Source organism: Rhea americana, unplaced genomic scaffold, assembly GCF_003343005.1.
Source record: "Rhea americana isolate MKP2758 unplaced genomic scaffold, rheAme1 scaffold_177, whole genome shotgun sequence".
NCBI lineage: Eukaryota > Metazoa > Chordata > Aves > Rheiformes > Rheidae > Rhea > Rhea americana.
In genome coordinates this window covers 1,085,567-1,102,027 of record NW_028185894.1, presented here as the reverse complement: position 1 = coordinate 1,102,027, position 16,461 = coordinate 1,085,567, and the positions used below count along the sequence as shown (strand labels likewise).

Sequence of the window (16,461 nt, the reverse complement as noted above, 5' to 3'; positions counted from 1 at the left end):
GGGAAGAGAAGACTGAGGGGGGATCTTATCAATGTGTACAAGTACCTGAAGGGAGGGTGTCAAGGGGACGAGGACAAACTCTTTTGAGTTGTCCCATGTGACAGGACAAGAGGTAATGGGCAGAAATTGAAGCACAGGAAGTTCTACCTGAATGTGAGGGGGAATTTATTCTCTGTGAGGGTGACAGAGCACTGGCACGGGTTGCCCAGAGAGGTTGTGGAGTCTCCTTCTCTGGAGATCTTCAAGGCCTGCCTGGATGCAACCCTGTCTAACATGCTCTAGGTGACCCTGCTGAGTGGGAAGGTTGGACTAGATGATCTCCAGAGGTCCCTTCCAACCTTACTGATTCTATGAACTTCACAGGCACTATCAGAGCTAGATGCATCAGGAGAATTTAGGCACTTAAATGCCTTGCTGTGTGCCAAAGCCCAGCGTTCAGGGGTCACTGGTATTCCCATGGCCTTCACTTAATTGTTTAGCACAGAGCTGAACCCGTTTCTCATGATGCCTGGTGAGTGCTGAAATTGGTGATCCTCAAGGTGAAATGGAGACATCTTGCATCACTGCCCTTTGAGGGGATGGAAGTATATGCRATTAGATCAGACTTATCAGAGAAGGTCTCCCAGTCTGACAGAAGACAGAATGCCTATTTTGAGCATCTTGAGGGAGCTTTTGTGTGAAATCAGTGCTGAGTAGGTCAGCAATGCCAGGCCTCAGGCAGTTATGCTCACACCCAGTCTCAGGACTGTGGGTCCTGTCACCCCTGGAAAGGCAGCCATAGGGAGTTCAGATGCTCATAGGGTGCAGCAGAGGTTCTGCAAATGTCAGTGATGACCAAGGGATGGATGCAGAAGGCATCAACAGTGGAGTGTAGGGACCCTACCTGCTCCTTGTGCATTGAAACCTCATTGCAGAAGGGCCTCTTACTGTTACGATTTGATGTATTTTAGGAATGTAGAGGGAAAAGGTTCACGCATGTGTTCAACATGCCTGATGAAAATATTTCAAGACTTCTTTCTCTGTATAACAATCTTGACTGTTACCAGCTCCTTAGCAAGAGTCTGCATCAGCGTGAACGCAATTTCCATGCATTGTTTCAGTCTGGAAATGAAACAATTTTCATTAATGGAAACCTGGTTCTCAAGCAGAACAATTAGACCCACTTCAGGTTGAAAAAAGATAAAAGCATGCTAATTTGGATGGAGGACTCTTCTTTCAAGGCAGCCAATTGAGTCATCAGCCTGCCACCCACCTGACCGTCTGACAGGTAATTAGGAGATAGTCCTCTTTTTGTGTGGAGTGTGCGTAAACCTCCACATGCTGGTGTCACTGCCCATTGGGACTTCCAGGGGAAGGAGCTAGGCAGTGGCAAAAGAGCGAGGAGAGCACACTTGTCAGACTGTGCCCAATGAACTGATCTGCATTTAGATTTAGCTTAGGATTTTTATCTTTTAACAGGTACCTGAAGTTTTTGGCAGTAAAACCATCATGACAGACCTGGGCTGCAAAAAGCCCAGCGACTGCACTGTCTCCAGGCTACTCAGTGTCGTGGAGAGTGAACTCCGGGCTGGGAGAGACAAAGGTGACCCCACAGAGAAACAGCTTCAGGTTGTCTTGGAGGATGCTACGCTCTGGCAGAGATTCAGGGAAGTCACTAACGAGATGATTGTGACCAAGAATGGCAGGTGAGTGATCGCCTCAGCCTTGTGGGCTGAGTGTAGACAACAGCCTGAGGGGGGTTAAGAGCTGTAATAACAAATGCTGTGTGTGCAGGGTAGAGAGACTGCTGTGAGGAGCAGTAACAGTGCTGTCACTGCAGCCTCCGAGTCCCTTAAAGACGGCATATGAACAGAACAGGGTATCACTGCTCTGTTTTGGTCACTGCTAAACCATTCCTTCCACCTTTTATTCCTGCTATAAAATATGCTGGAGAAATATGTTGTTTGACTTAAGGTTTCCTGAAAACGGAACGTCCAACAGGACATGGCTGCTCTCTCAAAACCTTTTGGAACCAGTAACAATCAGCTTTCATCAGCAGATCCTTGCCCACAGACCTCAAATTATGTTCAAAAGCAGATCAATGTTGTTATATCCAGTTGCAGATACTCCTGTCTCTGTGGCCTTAGGGGTAAACAGCCCATGCACACAATCTGTACTGAAAGGAGTATATTGCATCTGGGCCCTGTGTGGCATGTCTGCACAGTCCAGACTTGTATGGTCCCACAAGTGCTTTGTTTCATATTTTTTGCTAGTACTCTTAGAAACTAGAGCACATTATTGCTTAATCTACAGGGCTTTAGGAAAACAAAATATTGTAATTTAAATGGATTACATATTTTACTATTTGCTGAAAACAGAAGGGCGAAGGAGAGGGGAGTACAAAACCTAGAGGGAGGAATACTAATTCTGTACCAGGCACTGGCTTGCAGGAGACTCTCAGAGAAGTTCTGCTCTAAATTGGGCTGATAAGAGTCCAGCCCATAAGAGGCAGCTACTAAAGTAAAGTTCACCTGTTCATTGGTACTAAGGTTTTTATTTAATCTCTCACCACCATGCCACCTCCCCCCCACTCCCCACRTGTGCATGTTTCTTTTATAAGACTTTACAGAAGGTCTACGTAAGAAAGAGGAATTAAGAGACAGGGAGAAGGATTTACTCCTATGGTGTGGCTTTAATCAGTTTTGCAGAAAGACTTTGATTTGGCAGAATGGTTGGACAATATCATTGTTGACTATAGCTTGACAAGGAACGTAAGATGATGGCAGTTAAAAAGGAAAAATCGAGTCAGTTAGCTCAGCAAGGTGTTAGCTGACCTTGTGAAAACTTGTGAAAACAGCTGCATTCCCAGAATGTCAGCTCTTGTCCAGCATGGCCTATTGTCACTCTTATTTCTCCTAATGACATAGGGATAGGCATCCCTTCCTGTTGGGGCACTCAGAAGCTGCTTTTGCTTCATTTAAAAGTGCTTTTTAAAGTCAGTTTAAAACTGCTTTAAGAATTGCTGTTAGGCCAGAACAAAATTCTGAGTGGACTTTCTCCTAGCATAAGGGTGAAAGCCACTTAAACTGGCTCATCAGCATAAGTTAAAAAACTGAAGTAAGATCGATTTACCTCAGATTAAATGGGTCCAAAGAATAACACCTTTACCTAATTTTGTCTTTCAGTTTCTTCACTCTCAGCTAATGTAAATTACCAGTGTAGCTGGTGCTATTTCTCACTAAAATGTCTGGGTGAATGTGTAGATATAACCTCTTCATGATGGTGAAGAGGGAATTTKTGTGTGACTGTTCACTTTTTATTTGATTGTGGAAGCTTCCTTATTTTCCTTCTTTCTACCCTTTGCACTCCTTATCAGTTTTATCCTATTTTTCCTAAAGCCAGTGAGAGTTCTATTAATGCCAACAGGAACAGGTTCTTTCTCTATTATCAGACTACAGCAATCTTAAAACATAAAATTCTAAAAACATATTATACTGTCCTCTGCGTACATCCTTATAACAAAGTTGCTTGTACAATATTACAAAGTGTACTACTGGGGACTATGAAAAACTCTCTTGCATTTCTGAAAGTATCTTCTGTTACAAACGCATCAATGCACCCAAAAATACATATGTGTGTGTGTGCGCGCACGTGTGTGTACATACATACAGACTGACAGACAGACAGTGCTCTGCAGCAAAATCCCTCCTGAGAACTCCACACGTATGCAAAGGGGATGAGTGCTCCAATGAATGCTGAGTTTTTGCAAGTTCAGGAATCTTCAGTGTATGTCTCTAGAGGGATTCTCAAAAGAAGATGATGTTGATTTAATTCTGCTGATGCTTAAATCAAATAGAACTAACTCCCAGTCCCTCTTGCAGAAGGATATATGAGCGCTTTTGAAAACTACATTCTAAGAGTATCGAGAAAAGCCAGTCTGAACTTCTGTGTGAGGAAGGAAAGACAGCTTGTGTGGACACAATGTTAGCAAAAGTCACAAATAAAATTGAAGGTAGCGATAAAATTCTAGGACRCACAGTTCTAACTACTTATGTCATTTGTAATTGATATTGAGGACTACCAAAATGTCACAATTAGATGAATGAAATCTTACATAAATCACAGGAACTAAGTGTCTATGCTCAATGACAAACCGGAAACTTTAGTGTTAATATATAGATATGCCTCCAATGCTGTATTATAATGGTGCTCTAGTGTTTTGTTATAATGAGCACCTGCCATAGCAATATACCTAGGTGTGCAGGAAAGTGGATATATTCTGAATAGAACAGACCCTAGTGAAATTAAATCATATCCTCTAAAGCAAAAAGCATCCCAGTGGGTGTAACTTAACTGTTGCTATAACGCTACTATGGTGAGAATCACTGGATTTTTATTTTCTCATGTTTGTTGTACTTGATTTGCATTCARTATTCAAACTGTCAGTTTTCTGACTATTTTCTGTCCTAGTGTTTCTATCATATCGCTATGTAGTATCCTGACACTTTGTTATTCCCTGGAGGCAGGGAGGTTCTGCTAGTCCCGATTGCATAAAGGGAGAATCTATAGTGGATCGATGCAGACAAACACACCAATTTTTAAATGCTGGACTTTAACACTTGCATCATTTGTGTGAGGTCATGTGTATACGTACCTGAACACTGAAACAAAAAGTTTGACTGAAAAAAATTGGAAAAACGATCATTTATTGTGCTAAAAGAAAGACAAAACACAAGATTTTAACAGCAAAGTAACTTAATCAATGGAACAAGTGATGTGGTAGATTTTCCAGCATGAAAGTCTGTACAGTCAAGCCATCGTGGTCCAAGTGAGTTGGGAATTACAGTGTGTGAAGTAGGGATTAATACAGGGAAGTGCTATACTATGTTATACAGGAGGCTAGAGTTCATGATGATTGTGTTCCCTGGCATTAAAAGTTGTAGATCTTTTGGAGATAAACTCAAGCCTCTCATGAGAAACGCAGAGAAGCTTGGATTGTGGGCAGAAGAATTAGCAATATATACATATGCGAGATAYAGTTCTGAGAAATCCAGTGGAATTAAGTGTTAATGTGGATGAATTTTCCCCTCTACTCCCAGTTCAGCAAACCATGCAAATGTGTTACTTTGACTACTGACTGTAGGGAGAGCTGGGGGTACAGGGAGCAATTCATCTGTGCTTTTTATCCCATCCCTGTTTGGTAGCTGCATGAGGTTATTGTTCCAATTCATTGATTCAATCCAGTGCCATCTTGGTCGGGAATACGGAGACATTATTCTATTAAATGTAGCCTATAAATCCTTGGCTGAGCTGCAGTCTTGGTTAGAGAGATCATGATTCAATATGTCTTTCTGAGTGTTGCACTGGTCCTGTATCATCGACTATTTATATTAGACTATTTCTTTTTTCTCAGTTCCTGTGTTTTTTTTCTGTGAGCAGAAGGTGCTGAATGTGTACAGCAAGAGCTGCTTAAAGGTGTCCAGAAATGAAGGTGGTGGGTGGGGTGTGGTCAGCGTATAGGAGATTGTGTTAGTGATCTGAAGTTGCTCACACAGACATACTGTCCAGTGGACCCAGACTTCTGGTGTCCCTGGAGAGAGCCTAAAGTTTCAATTCCCCTCTTGTAAGCATTGCACAATTTGTACTGCTACCTAACTAAGTCTAGAGGTTTACCCTACCTTAGCCCCACAGCCACGGACTTTGGGCAATTGATGTGGTTGTTTGGTGCGACCCATCTCTCTGAGTTGTAAAGAGTTTGAAGATTCGTTGGCCTGTGAATAAAAATCTGATCTGGTCCACGACAGTTGCCAGGAGAGGGAGGAGGTCATTATGGAGGTCTTTGGGGCAAGGCACCTTGTATTTGTGTAGGAAGAATGAAGGAAGTGAGATAGAGCAGCTGTATGACCTCCACTGTAATGGCACACATTCCTTGACAACTTAAGAAACCTAATGAATAGGGTATCTTTGGTGGGAGACTGCTCTCTTCTGCGCCTTTTTCCCAGTTCCTGAAACTGTGGGAGCCCTTCTAACTCCATTGCTGTAGGCTTCTTCAGGCACTGAGATGTCTAAGTCCCAATATCAATACTTGCTTTTCATTCTGCTCTTTAGGGAGTGTTTCCATTGTCTGGATCTATTTTYGAAAGCTAGATAAGGGTGTGCTTTCATACTATATTATACATGTTCTGAATGAACTCTGCCCAAAAGCAAATTCAAAGCTATGTGGTACAGATCACAAATATTGGGACAGAGAAAACTGCTGTCCGGGAACTACCGCAAATGTCCTTTACTGAAGAAGAAAATAATAAGTAGAAAGGAACTGAGAAAAGGTGTTGTACCTTTAAGCTCAGAAGGATCTGTGAAGGAAAAAGATGTTTTAAAGTATTTATTTTCTTAAAACTAAACAAAGGCAGGTTTTCAGTTTTAAATGCACAAGATGATGGGAATGCTAGATGATATAGATTTTGGAGCATAGTAATGGACAACACTATGTCTAAGGTGGAACTAGAAGTCAAATAACATGTCTTAATTAACTGGTGAGCAGGGGGAGAAATGGAAGGATGGGACAAAATTACTGAAAGAACTGCCAAGTGCAGGTTTAACAGCAAGTATTTTAGCCAGACTTACCAAGCTGGAGATTTACCTAACGATAGTAGAATAGTACCTGAATAYTTATATTTAAGAAAGGGTAAAATGTGTTTCAGCTAATTACAGACTTCTAAATATATCCCTGTAGTAAGAGTTGAGGATGTATTCTGAAGGAAAGGGTAATTAAATGTATAGAAGATGATGGAATATGAGATAAAAGGCAATTTACTAAATTTAAGTCATGACAACCTAATCTGATACAACACTGATAAAGGAAATACATACTAAAAATATGTAGTAGACTTATTATGGCATTTAGAGTGGTGCTACCTGGAAGTCATTATTCGAAGGGGAGATGGTGGGGATTAACACAAGAATCATAGGATGTACTGCAATGAAGAAGGAAGAAGTGCTGGACTTCCTCCAGGCCTGACCTTAGAATTCTCTTTTTAATACTTTCATTAAGAATCTTGGCACAAAAAGTAGAGGTGAGTAAGTGAGGTTAAAAAAAAAAGAAGAAGAAGAGTAGAAGAGGCAAAGTTGAGCAGACTGTACCTAAGAGCTGGGATTGCCCATCTCTGGCTGCTAAGCTTGGTATCCAGGAGGTTCATTAGTTGTAAGTGACAAAAGAGAGGGAGATGATGACCTGCACTATCAGTCTATTGAAGGATGACTGAATGCTACCAAAGTAATAAAACTAATGTGAAAGGAAATGTGATTTGAGGACACATCAGGCATTTCCAGAGAGAAGTAAAAAAAACCTGCTGTAGTTTAAAATAGACTGGAAGGACAGTATTCTTGATATATGAATTTTTGAATTACAGTTCTTCTATGATCTTGCACATTTAAGACATTAATTCCATTGGAAACTTGTAGAGATGGAGGCAATGTGGATGATGAGAGGAATGAAAAGCTTTTAGTTTCCTTGCATAAAATAAATCCTAGATTATTTAGCTTAGCTCACAAGGACTATGGACTATGACCATCCCTTCAAAGGAATGGAGAAAAACCTTCCTATAGGAGTAGTGTAGTCAAAAAAAATCTGACACTGTACACAGTTCATAAATTAAGCATGTTTGTTCATAAATCTTTGCKTGATGAAGGCCTTAGTGCCCTGCTTTGGAGAGAATTTTTATTTTAYCTTGATCACTTGGACAAGAATGTGTTAAGTGAAACATTAACAGACTTTCCCTCAGATAGAGAGAAAGAGGTTGTTTTTCCACTTTGAGCTGATCTGTGAGCATCTGGCCACAAACAGATTACAGTGGTCTCTTCCTTTGCTGTTTCCTAAACAGGCGGATGTTCCCTGTCTTAAAGATCAGCGTATCAGGCTTGGACCCAAGTGCCATGTATTCCTTTCTGTTAGACTTTGCCCCAACTGATGGCCACCGCTGGAAGTACGTCAATGGAGAATGGGTGCCAGCTGGGAAGCCTGAGCCACCAAACCACAGCTGTGTCTACATCCACCCAGATTCTCCCAACTTTGGGGCCCACTGGATGAAGGCTGCCATTTCCTTCAGCAAAGTCAAACTTACCAACAAGCTCAATGGGAACGGGCAGGTATGGCCTCATGTTTCCCCATGCACCTCTTGGCTTCAATTGCACGCACCTACCAATCAAGAAATATCAAGGGTGCATTTATGTAATTATAGAGGCCCTTACAGGCCTCTTCACCCACAGATGCCAATTATTCTCTGGAGGCCAAATGTAAACAGGAATAAACAGGCCTTAATTGGCGCTTTCAGATTTTAATGGACTTCTTGATGTTAAGAGAGACAGAGTGCTGTGGTTTACTTAATCATCAGGGGGCTTTTCAGAGTTGGTCTTGTGTGCTGGGTTTTTTTTTTTTACATAGGACTTCAGAGAAGGGAGAAAAAATGGTCATGGGTATTAGGTTTTTGTTGTGTTCCCCCATGTTGTTTGGTGTAAGTGGAATGTTGGCAGGAGTCAGATAGCAGAATAAAAGGCTGCTCCTAAATGAAATAATTACTATGTCTGCTTCTGCATCATGATAATTATCAATATTCTATTGAATCAGCTTTGGCCTTTGGAAAGAAACCACATGTACCAGAAATAAGTGACTTTCTCTTTGAACCCCTTAAAAATGCAAACAGGAAAATTAGTTTTGTTTCGTCTTTTATTTCTGATGATGCATCTGAAGGTAAAATATTGCACAAGATCTTTTGTTTGCTTGTTTGTTTTGTACAAAACTCCTACATTGGATGATACTTGTCAGCCCATAATCAATTTCTTTCATGTAAATATATGTTTTGTACCCATTATTTCTATTAGGTTTGTGAGGTACCTTCATAAGCCCAGTACCCTCATTAGGTAGGAAATTATGTCCATTTTTACAGACTGGAGAACAGAACAGAAAGATGACCTGACTTTTTCTAAGGTCACACATGGAAGCAGCACATAAGAGCTATTGTGGAGCATAAAACGGGATATGAATTTGCCAAGTATTGGTCCTGCATCCAGGACCTCAGGAGAGTATCCAAGTGGAAAGGGGGGGAAGCTACAGAAAACCAATCTGGAGGGTCAAACAGATCCTGGGAAAAACCAAGGGAGCCAGATGTGTGTGCATATATAGTAAAGTAGAGAGGAAGAAAGASTAAAGCAGGAAAAACTGAAGGGGAGACAAACTAAACAAAAGTCAGTAAGTGRTAAAGAACTGGAGCTCTCCTTGTTTTCTTCTGAAATGTAGACAACAGTGTTAAKGTAAACAGAGTCCACACACTGTGCTTCATCTTCCCCTCTCGTGCTGTTGTTAAAACGTAATAGCTGACTAACAGTGCTTTAGGATATCAGTKGTGTTATTCCAGAAGCACATATAGTGCACACAGCACTTTCTAAAATACAGTTATTTTTAAACATCTCTTTCTCATGGTAGAGAGAATTCAGCGATGTAACAGGCTTCCTAAGGAAAGCGTGGTGTAGAATCGGCACTATTCACAGCTTTTAATGCCAGATAACAGAAACATCTGCCAAGACTTCTTTAAGTACACTTCATTGTGCCCAGAAAGTTGGGCTAGGTGACTGCCTTAGTTCCCTCTTGGCCCTATTTCCTGTGATAGTGGTTCTGAGACTTTCAGATAGTAGRCGTAGGACACAGATTGTTTCTTAACTGCTTGAACAGCCTCTAGAGAAGCGGAAGCCCATTAATTTGAAGCCCTGAGCTATTAACACAAATATTTGGTACTGCTGCTGTATCAAAAGCTTTAAATCCAAGTCCAGTGAAGTCTCAACCTGTTCAGCCCTGTGGCTTATCAGAAAGGAGGAAGGAATCTGCCCTCTTGCTCTCAGTGACCATAAACTGGTGAGTTTTAGCAGTGACATTTGGTCTATTGCAGAGCCAGAGGGAAAGAGAATCTATGGGATAACAGAATGTCTACCTGTGTTTTGTTTTCTGCAGATAATGTTGAACTCTCTGCATAAATATGAGCCTCAGGTACACATAGTTCGTGTAGGAGGCCCCCATCGGATGGTGATGAATTGTTCCTTCCCTGAGACTCAGTTCATAGCTGTGACTGCCTATCAAAATGAAGAGGTAGGTGGGTGCCACGCTGTGCTCTTTGTCATCACTGATGAGATATATTTAAAGCTTTTTAGTTATAAGATAAGCATATGCCAACAGGCAGACTGGTTCTTATCTCCCCAATAGTCCTGCAGTGTAATGCTCTATTTAGTCTAATGCTCTCCTGTCTTTCTGGAGTATAACATTATTTAATCCAGGGTCTGGTTGCACTAGTAAGCCAGATATAGTTTAAATATGCTGCCACTGCTRTCCTGAACTCGTGTGTCTGTCCTGGCATCTTAGCCTCTTACTGAGAGAAACCTACAGTCAAGACCAATATCTTTATAATTCATATGATTGCAAAATAGCACATATTCCATGGGAAAACTTTTGCACCGTACCAAAATCGTAATAGAGGGATGCTTTGGAATGTGACCATTGTGAAAATACCCCTCATCTCTTAGCTATTGTTGCTGTAGATTTGACTTATATTTGWAAGAAATTCTCAGTGTATAAGTTGTCTTGAAAGGGTCCACCACCATACCACAGAATTTGCCAGACTAAACCATGCTGTTAGGCTGCCCCTGTTGGTGTTCTGCCTGTGGCACTGATCGGTGTACTGTGCCCTGCAAAGAACAGAGCTCCCTTACAACCAGCCCTGGATAGCATAATGTATGGAGATCTATTTTGTTTGATTAACAAGACAGTGCCACTTAGTGTACTCTGGAGGATGTTTTGTCAAGTCTCTATACCAAATTGTCTTCACTAATATGCCTTGTTTTTTGCAAACTCAAGATAACAGCTCTCAAAATCAAGTATAATCCCTTTGCCAAAGCCTTCCTGGATGCAAAGGAAAGGTGAGTTCAGCTTCTTCTTAGTTTTGGTAGTATTTTGCTGCTGATACGGTTAAAACYGCGGCAGCAGAATGTGAAAGATCAATGAGATAACTTAATCTCATTTCTGCTGTCTTAATTCCAGAGTCACTCCACTGAAATTAGTGGGGAGACTTTCTATATAACTGTTACTACAATCTGTTCTGAAGTGGGTGAGTATCTCTGGAGGATCCTATGACTTAGTACTGTCTACACGGACAGCCTGAAATGAAACAATGTGAATTTTACCAGTAATGTTATACTTCACCTATGCATTGTATTTACACTCCAATTAATCTCATGATTCTATACTTTAGGGAAAATAAAGGCAGGTATCAGAAAACAGAGMAGCAGAACTGAAGTGAAATTGCACTATAACTGTAATGTAACTACACTGCTATTATTAAACTTGTATGAGGATGTGTGATATGTTTATTAAAAGTAATTCCAAAGGAGATCAGGGTGTTAGAGATGCTTCTGTCATCAGAAACAAATTGTTTAATTACCTTTCAAAGTTTTACTTGTATCATTCATGCTAATGCAGTGTGGTTGTTCTGTCTCCATRATCTATAGCTGAACTGGCCACAGGATCATATGAAGGTTTATGAGCCTAGTATAGCATTTAAAAAGGGGCTACTCAAATCATGGATTCCAGTCTGTAGCTGCAAATAAACTTTGTCTGGACTAGCTCAGTTTTCTGCCATATAATGTCCCCTACATGCCTGCAGGAGAACCTCTCTCTCTTTACCAGTCTCCTGTTAGCTAAGGAAGCTGCTGAGTCTCAGCCCCAGGGTTGCTGGCTGGGGAAGGAAAGCGCTGCCTTGAGCTTGTTTGGCTGTGCAGGAGGCAGAATCCCACTTTGCTGAGAGTGGGGCTGAGGCTGGTTAACACAAGCAGGAAAGGTGCCCACTGGTAGATGTAGCATTTCAGATACAGCCCCTAAATTCAGCACAAACTTAGGAATGTTTTTTTGTGTGTGTGTCATGAAACGTAAGTTCCTGCTTCCTTTATGGCAGAGTGCAGAAATATGTACTGCTGTCTAGTAAGTATCTAAATAGGGTGCAATTTTCTCCTTTTTCACTTAATTTTCTGTTTAATTTTTGCRAAAAGATTTCAGTATTTTACTTTCTTTCATAACTTCTCAATGAGAACACTTACCACTGAATATTTTTCTTTCAGAAGCCATCCAAAGGATGCTCCAGAAACAGTCTCTGAAGGTCAACATATGACATATTCTCATTGTAAGGTTTTTATTCATGCAAACTGGAAGTGTTGTGTGATATGGTTGGTACTGGGAATCTGGGACTTGCTTAACTGGATCAGACCAGTGCTTTGTTGTGTCCCGAATTCTGTTGATGAAAGAGACCCTTAAAAGAAATTGTTGAAGAAACCTCACAGTAGTAAATCATGTGACAATTTTCCCCAGAAGGATCATTTTCCTTACAATCCATTTTTTTGATACTAGAGAGAATCYAGAAACAAAATGATGTATGGCATTTCTATGGTTCCCCCTTTTCTTTTTCTTTTTTTGTATTTGTGAATATATTTGTGAATGTTGTCACCTATAAAATAAACTTTCACTGATGAACAGCTCAGAAAAAAGAGAGGGGAGCAGGGGTTGTGTTCATCCTTGTGATGGTCAATTTTCCGTTCGTTCATTCTGTGACATTGTGATTTTGTTTGTTTCCAGGTCTTGGTTTTAGGTGGGGTTTTTTTTGCCTGTAAATTAATGCATTAAACCAGTATTTTGGAATCTGCCTGGCATTTCTGAGGCACAGATGATTTGTCAGGAAGGCTGGTTACTTCCTTTACTCTACTGCACTGTTTTCGTGCTCTAATAATTTTATTCTCTTTTTCCCCTCAAAGTGGGTGGCTGGCTTATTTCCAGCCCAGACACAATGTGTGCATCAGGAAGCTCTAACTATCAGTACCCTGGACCTCTGTCTCTGCCGGCTCCACACGCTTCCCACAGCTGTGAGCGGTATTCAGCCCTCCGAGGACACCGGGCTGCTCCATACCCGCCTTCGTACATTCAGAAAAATCACTCACCTACAGGTACAATTTTTCTTTGCTTCCAGGAAACAGGCACAATCAGCCTGCCTGACTCTTTTTTACATTAGCACAAGCAGTAAACCAAATGAGCTGAAGCTGGGAAAGAACATGATGAGTCTTTGTAACAGCCTGCACTGAACTCTGCCCAAACAAAGAAAACAAAAGGTACAAAGAGACGGGTACAAGAGACAGGTTCATTGTAACTGTTGGCTATAGATGAAAGTGAATGATCTTGCTTAAATTAGAGGTCTCAATTATACAAAAATATCAGAACMTTGCAGGACTGCTTCTAATGTCATGTCACAAAGCAGTTGTCATCTCAAGTCAAAGCAATCCTTAGGAACATGGTAGGAACTGACTTGTAATGATGGTGTTTTGGTATTGCCAGCATCTCCCTTCCACTCTCTAGATCTGGGTGTGGAGTTCCAGAAGATAATTTTCCTTTGGTAGGAGGAAATTGGCAGGAAACAGGAGAGAGAATAAAGTAATTTAGTAAGGCATCCTGTTTAACTGAAATATTTAAGCTCAGGTATAAAGAAACCTGTATCAAAACATTGTCAGTTATATGTCAGTTGTCATTAATCAAAAACTATTAGTCAGACTTTTCCAAAATGTGTATTTTTTGCCTATCATACTGTGTCTTCTCACATATCTTGTCTAGAATTACAAAGGCACCCTGCTACTCCCTTAATAAAGAAGATAATTTTTTCCTTGTACCTATGACTGAGAACCTCTGTCAGCTGATAAGATTGCTTCCTCAGGCCTACCCATTTTCTGTTGTCCTAAGACAGTGTCTCTGCAATAGTCACTGAGGGTTTGTATTTCTCCCCCTAAAGTGAATTTGTTGGAGAGCTCCAGCAATAATCTTCAGGTATTCCCAGGACATGACAGCTGGACTCTGCCATCTTCTCCACATGCTAATTTGCTCTCAGTGCCACACACCAAGGGAACTGCCAGCCCTGGGCCCAGGTAAGGTTACAGGAAAATTACTGGTATTGGGAGCAGTGAGGCTTGTAGGCATGAACAAAGCCTTATGATGATCCTGATTTCATAAGCAATTCTGTATCTGTTATTGACCTGGTACACATTCTTCCTTAGGCAGATCACTTTGTCACCTCAATTTCCCATTAGTAAATGGGAACATGGAATTATTTGCCTTAAAAGCCTGCTTGCTAGTAACATTCATCTGTGTTACAAAAGTGTGAAGCTCTATAGAAATACTAGTTATTAGTAAGTACGCCCACTTGCTGATGTCCCTCCACTCAGCTCTTCAGTATATATTATCTCAAGAAAGGAAGCCTTCCAGAGGGGTTTGGAAGTAATATTTCTGCACAGAGGTCAGTTTGACTATTATAGTTTTAGCCTTTCTTGTAATGCTTATTAATATGCATGCTGCACTTGCAGCGTCTGGGATGTTTCATCAGAACTATGGTCTGGAAAATAATTAGGATAGTAAGTGACCTTTTAGGAATAAAAAAGGAATTTAAATAAATAAAAGATGCAGTAAGAACTTAATCTAAGGAAGAGGAAACAAATGGAGATCTAGTGTAGGAATGAGAAATAAGAAACCTGGCCCTGGAATAGAGAGTTATCTTATTTTGAAAGCTAGGCCTAGCAAACAGGATTTTTGTGGGTATTCCTAGCTTTGTCACCAGAGTAGTTTCACTCAGGGATAGGTTTCCAGGTGAGATTAGAGGAGTGTAAGCCCTCCTGGCTAGCCATGGTCTTCAACTCCTCTGCTACAGCACAGAAAACTTGCATATTCTTGGCACAATGCCGCAGTTTCTCTTCAGCTCCTCAGTCTCATGCAGCAGAGGCAGGGAGCCACAGCAAAGATGCAGCACCACCAGGAGGATGAAAGGGTGGGAACACCTGAGTAGGCTTCTCTACATCTGCAGCACTGTGTTTCACATCCATTCATATCAAGTAATCCAAACCAGAACTTGGCCATTCTCTCATGGCCTGATACGGATGAGGAGGAAGAGGTCTGTGCACCCATTCACATCTGAGGTGCACCTGCCCTTGTGATTCACACTTATTTCCAAGTTTAATAAGCATCCATAATTTAGTGTATCCCAAGTGCCCAATCCTAGATTCCAGGACAGATCCTTCAGAAAAGATAATCATCTCCTGCTCCAACTGAAATTTGCTTTTCCATAGCACTTCTGAAAATCAGGATCTTGGCATAGCCACAAAGAACTTAGGCTTTAAGATGTCTACTAATTTTGGATACCCAAGTATTTTTTTTCTCTGTGCTCCTCATTATTTGCTTGCATGAAATGAGAAGCTTACATCACCCATATGCAGGGATGTAATGATGTCTAATTCATGATATAGTATAGAAATATTAAAAGAGCAGTAAAAGGTTTTGGGAGGGGCTGAAATTTAGACTCTTGAGAATCAATTAATTAGCAAGTATGTCACTTCCTTCCTCCCAAAATAAAYGACACATACATTTCTTCTCTAATTTGGGTGCCAAGAAAGTCAGCTGAAATTATAAATGTAAACATTTACAAAAAGACTTTTAAATCTTGAAACTTGTTTTTATTTTATTTGCACATTCTCTCCATCCCTCTCTCCAAGCTCACCAGGTCTATCTGTTCTTGGTGGTTTTTCAGTTAAGATCTATAAGGCTGATCTAGTTCAGTAACTAGGTAGATTCAGATTTTACCTGAATATGTACTTGACTGTACCAGAACAAATCTTGTGATGGGGAAAATGTTTTCGAATAAGTCATTCAATTTCTACTGCTCTTTTTTCCCAGCCATTACCCATGTCTCTGGACAGTGAGCAACAATGCTGTAAATGTTGCCAACCCAGGGAATGAGGTGAACAGCAGCCCTTCAAGCATGTTCCTAAGGGGTAATGTCCCTTTACCCACTGGATCTTCATCCGTCCAAATCCCTCTGCAGGGAACAGTCTCTGGCAACATGGAAACACAAGGGGAAACCGCTCTAGTCAGACTAGCCGACGCTGCCTGGGCATCCTCACACTCCTTCTAATGGACAGGCAGCTCACAAGGGAAGCTCAGCCAAACAACACTCACAAAAGCACCAAAGGACCCCCTGGACTCGCAGCTCAGAGTAGGGATGTATATGCAGAAAGCCGACTTCATCAAGCATCACTTTCCATARTGTACCTCTTGAGTGCCAGCGAAGCCAAGATGCATAATGCAAAGGCAGGAAATGTTAGAAGAGCCAACTTTATTAATGTAACTTTTCTGTATCATTCAGGATGATGATCAGAAAGAATTTTTGTAGTTAGCTTTGCTTCTAATTCACATCAACAAAGGTCAGACGCATGAGTCTCAGTGAAGCAAATGTGATAGCTGGATATTTACCTGTCTTTTTTAAAGAGTACTTTCTGTAACTAAAGGCCAAGTCCAGGGAAATTGTGAACAAGTTCCCTGTATGTAGCTTGAAGGGACAGCACTGCTTTAAAGACATGCAGAATTTG

The 16,461-nt window shown here is 41.0% G+C and overlaps 1 protein-coding gene across 2 annotated transcripts; it reads left to right on the top strand.

Annotated features, from left to right (window-relative positions):
• The first annotated feature begins 1,473 nt into the window (after nucleotides 1–1,473).
• On the top strand, nucleotides 1,474–16,065 carry TBX19 (T-box transcription factor 19). 2 transcript variants are annotated; one of them, XM_085301487.1, is made up of 8 exons: nucleotides 1,474–1,685; nucleotides 7,860–8,124; nucleotides 9,980–10,114; nucleotides 10,877–10,938; nucleotides 12,133–12,194; nucleotides 12,820–13,008; nucleotides 13,842–13,974; nucleotides 15,770–16,065. In XM_085301487.1, exons 1-8 carry the CDS (start codon nucleotides 1,489–1,491, stop codon nucleotides 16,005–16,007), a joined length of 1,281 nt encoding a protein of 426 aa, XP_085157613.1. In that variant the 5' UTR covers nucleotides 1,474–1,488; the 3' UTR covers nucleotides 16,008–16,065. The 2 variants fall into 2 exon arrangements, with proteins under 2 accessions (XP_085157613.1, XP_085157614.1); XM_085301488.1 differs by having other exon boundaries at nucleotides 1,489–1,685; nucleotides 12,907–13,008.
• Nucleotides 16,066–16,461: the final 396 nt, after the last annotated feature.

Excerpts from the sequence above, each read along its gene's own strand:
- TBX19 (XM_085301487.1), top strand. The coding sequence starts at position 1,489 with ATGACAGACCTGGGCTGCAAAAAGCCCAGCGACTGCACTGTCTCCAGG. Across the intron at positions 10,115-10,876 it reads CTGCCTATCAAAATGAAGAG|ATAACAGCTCTCAAAATCAA; the intron begins GTAGGTGGGTGC and ends TGCAAACTCAAG. Across the intron at positions 13,975-15,769 it reads ACTGCCAGCCCTGGGCCCAG|CCATTACCCATGTCTCTGGA; the intron begins GTAAGGTTACAG and ends CTTTTTTCCCAG.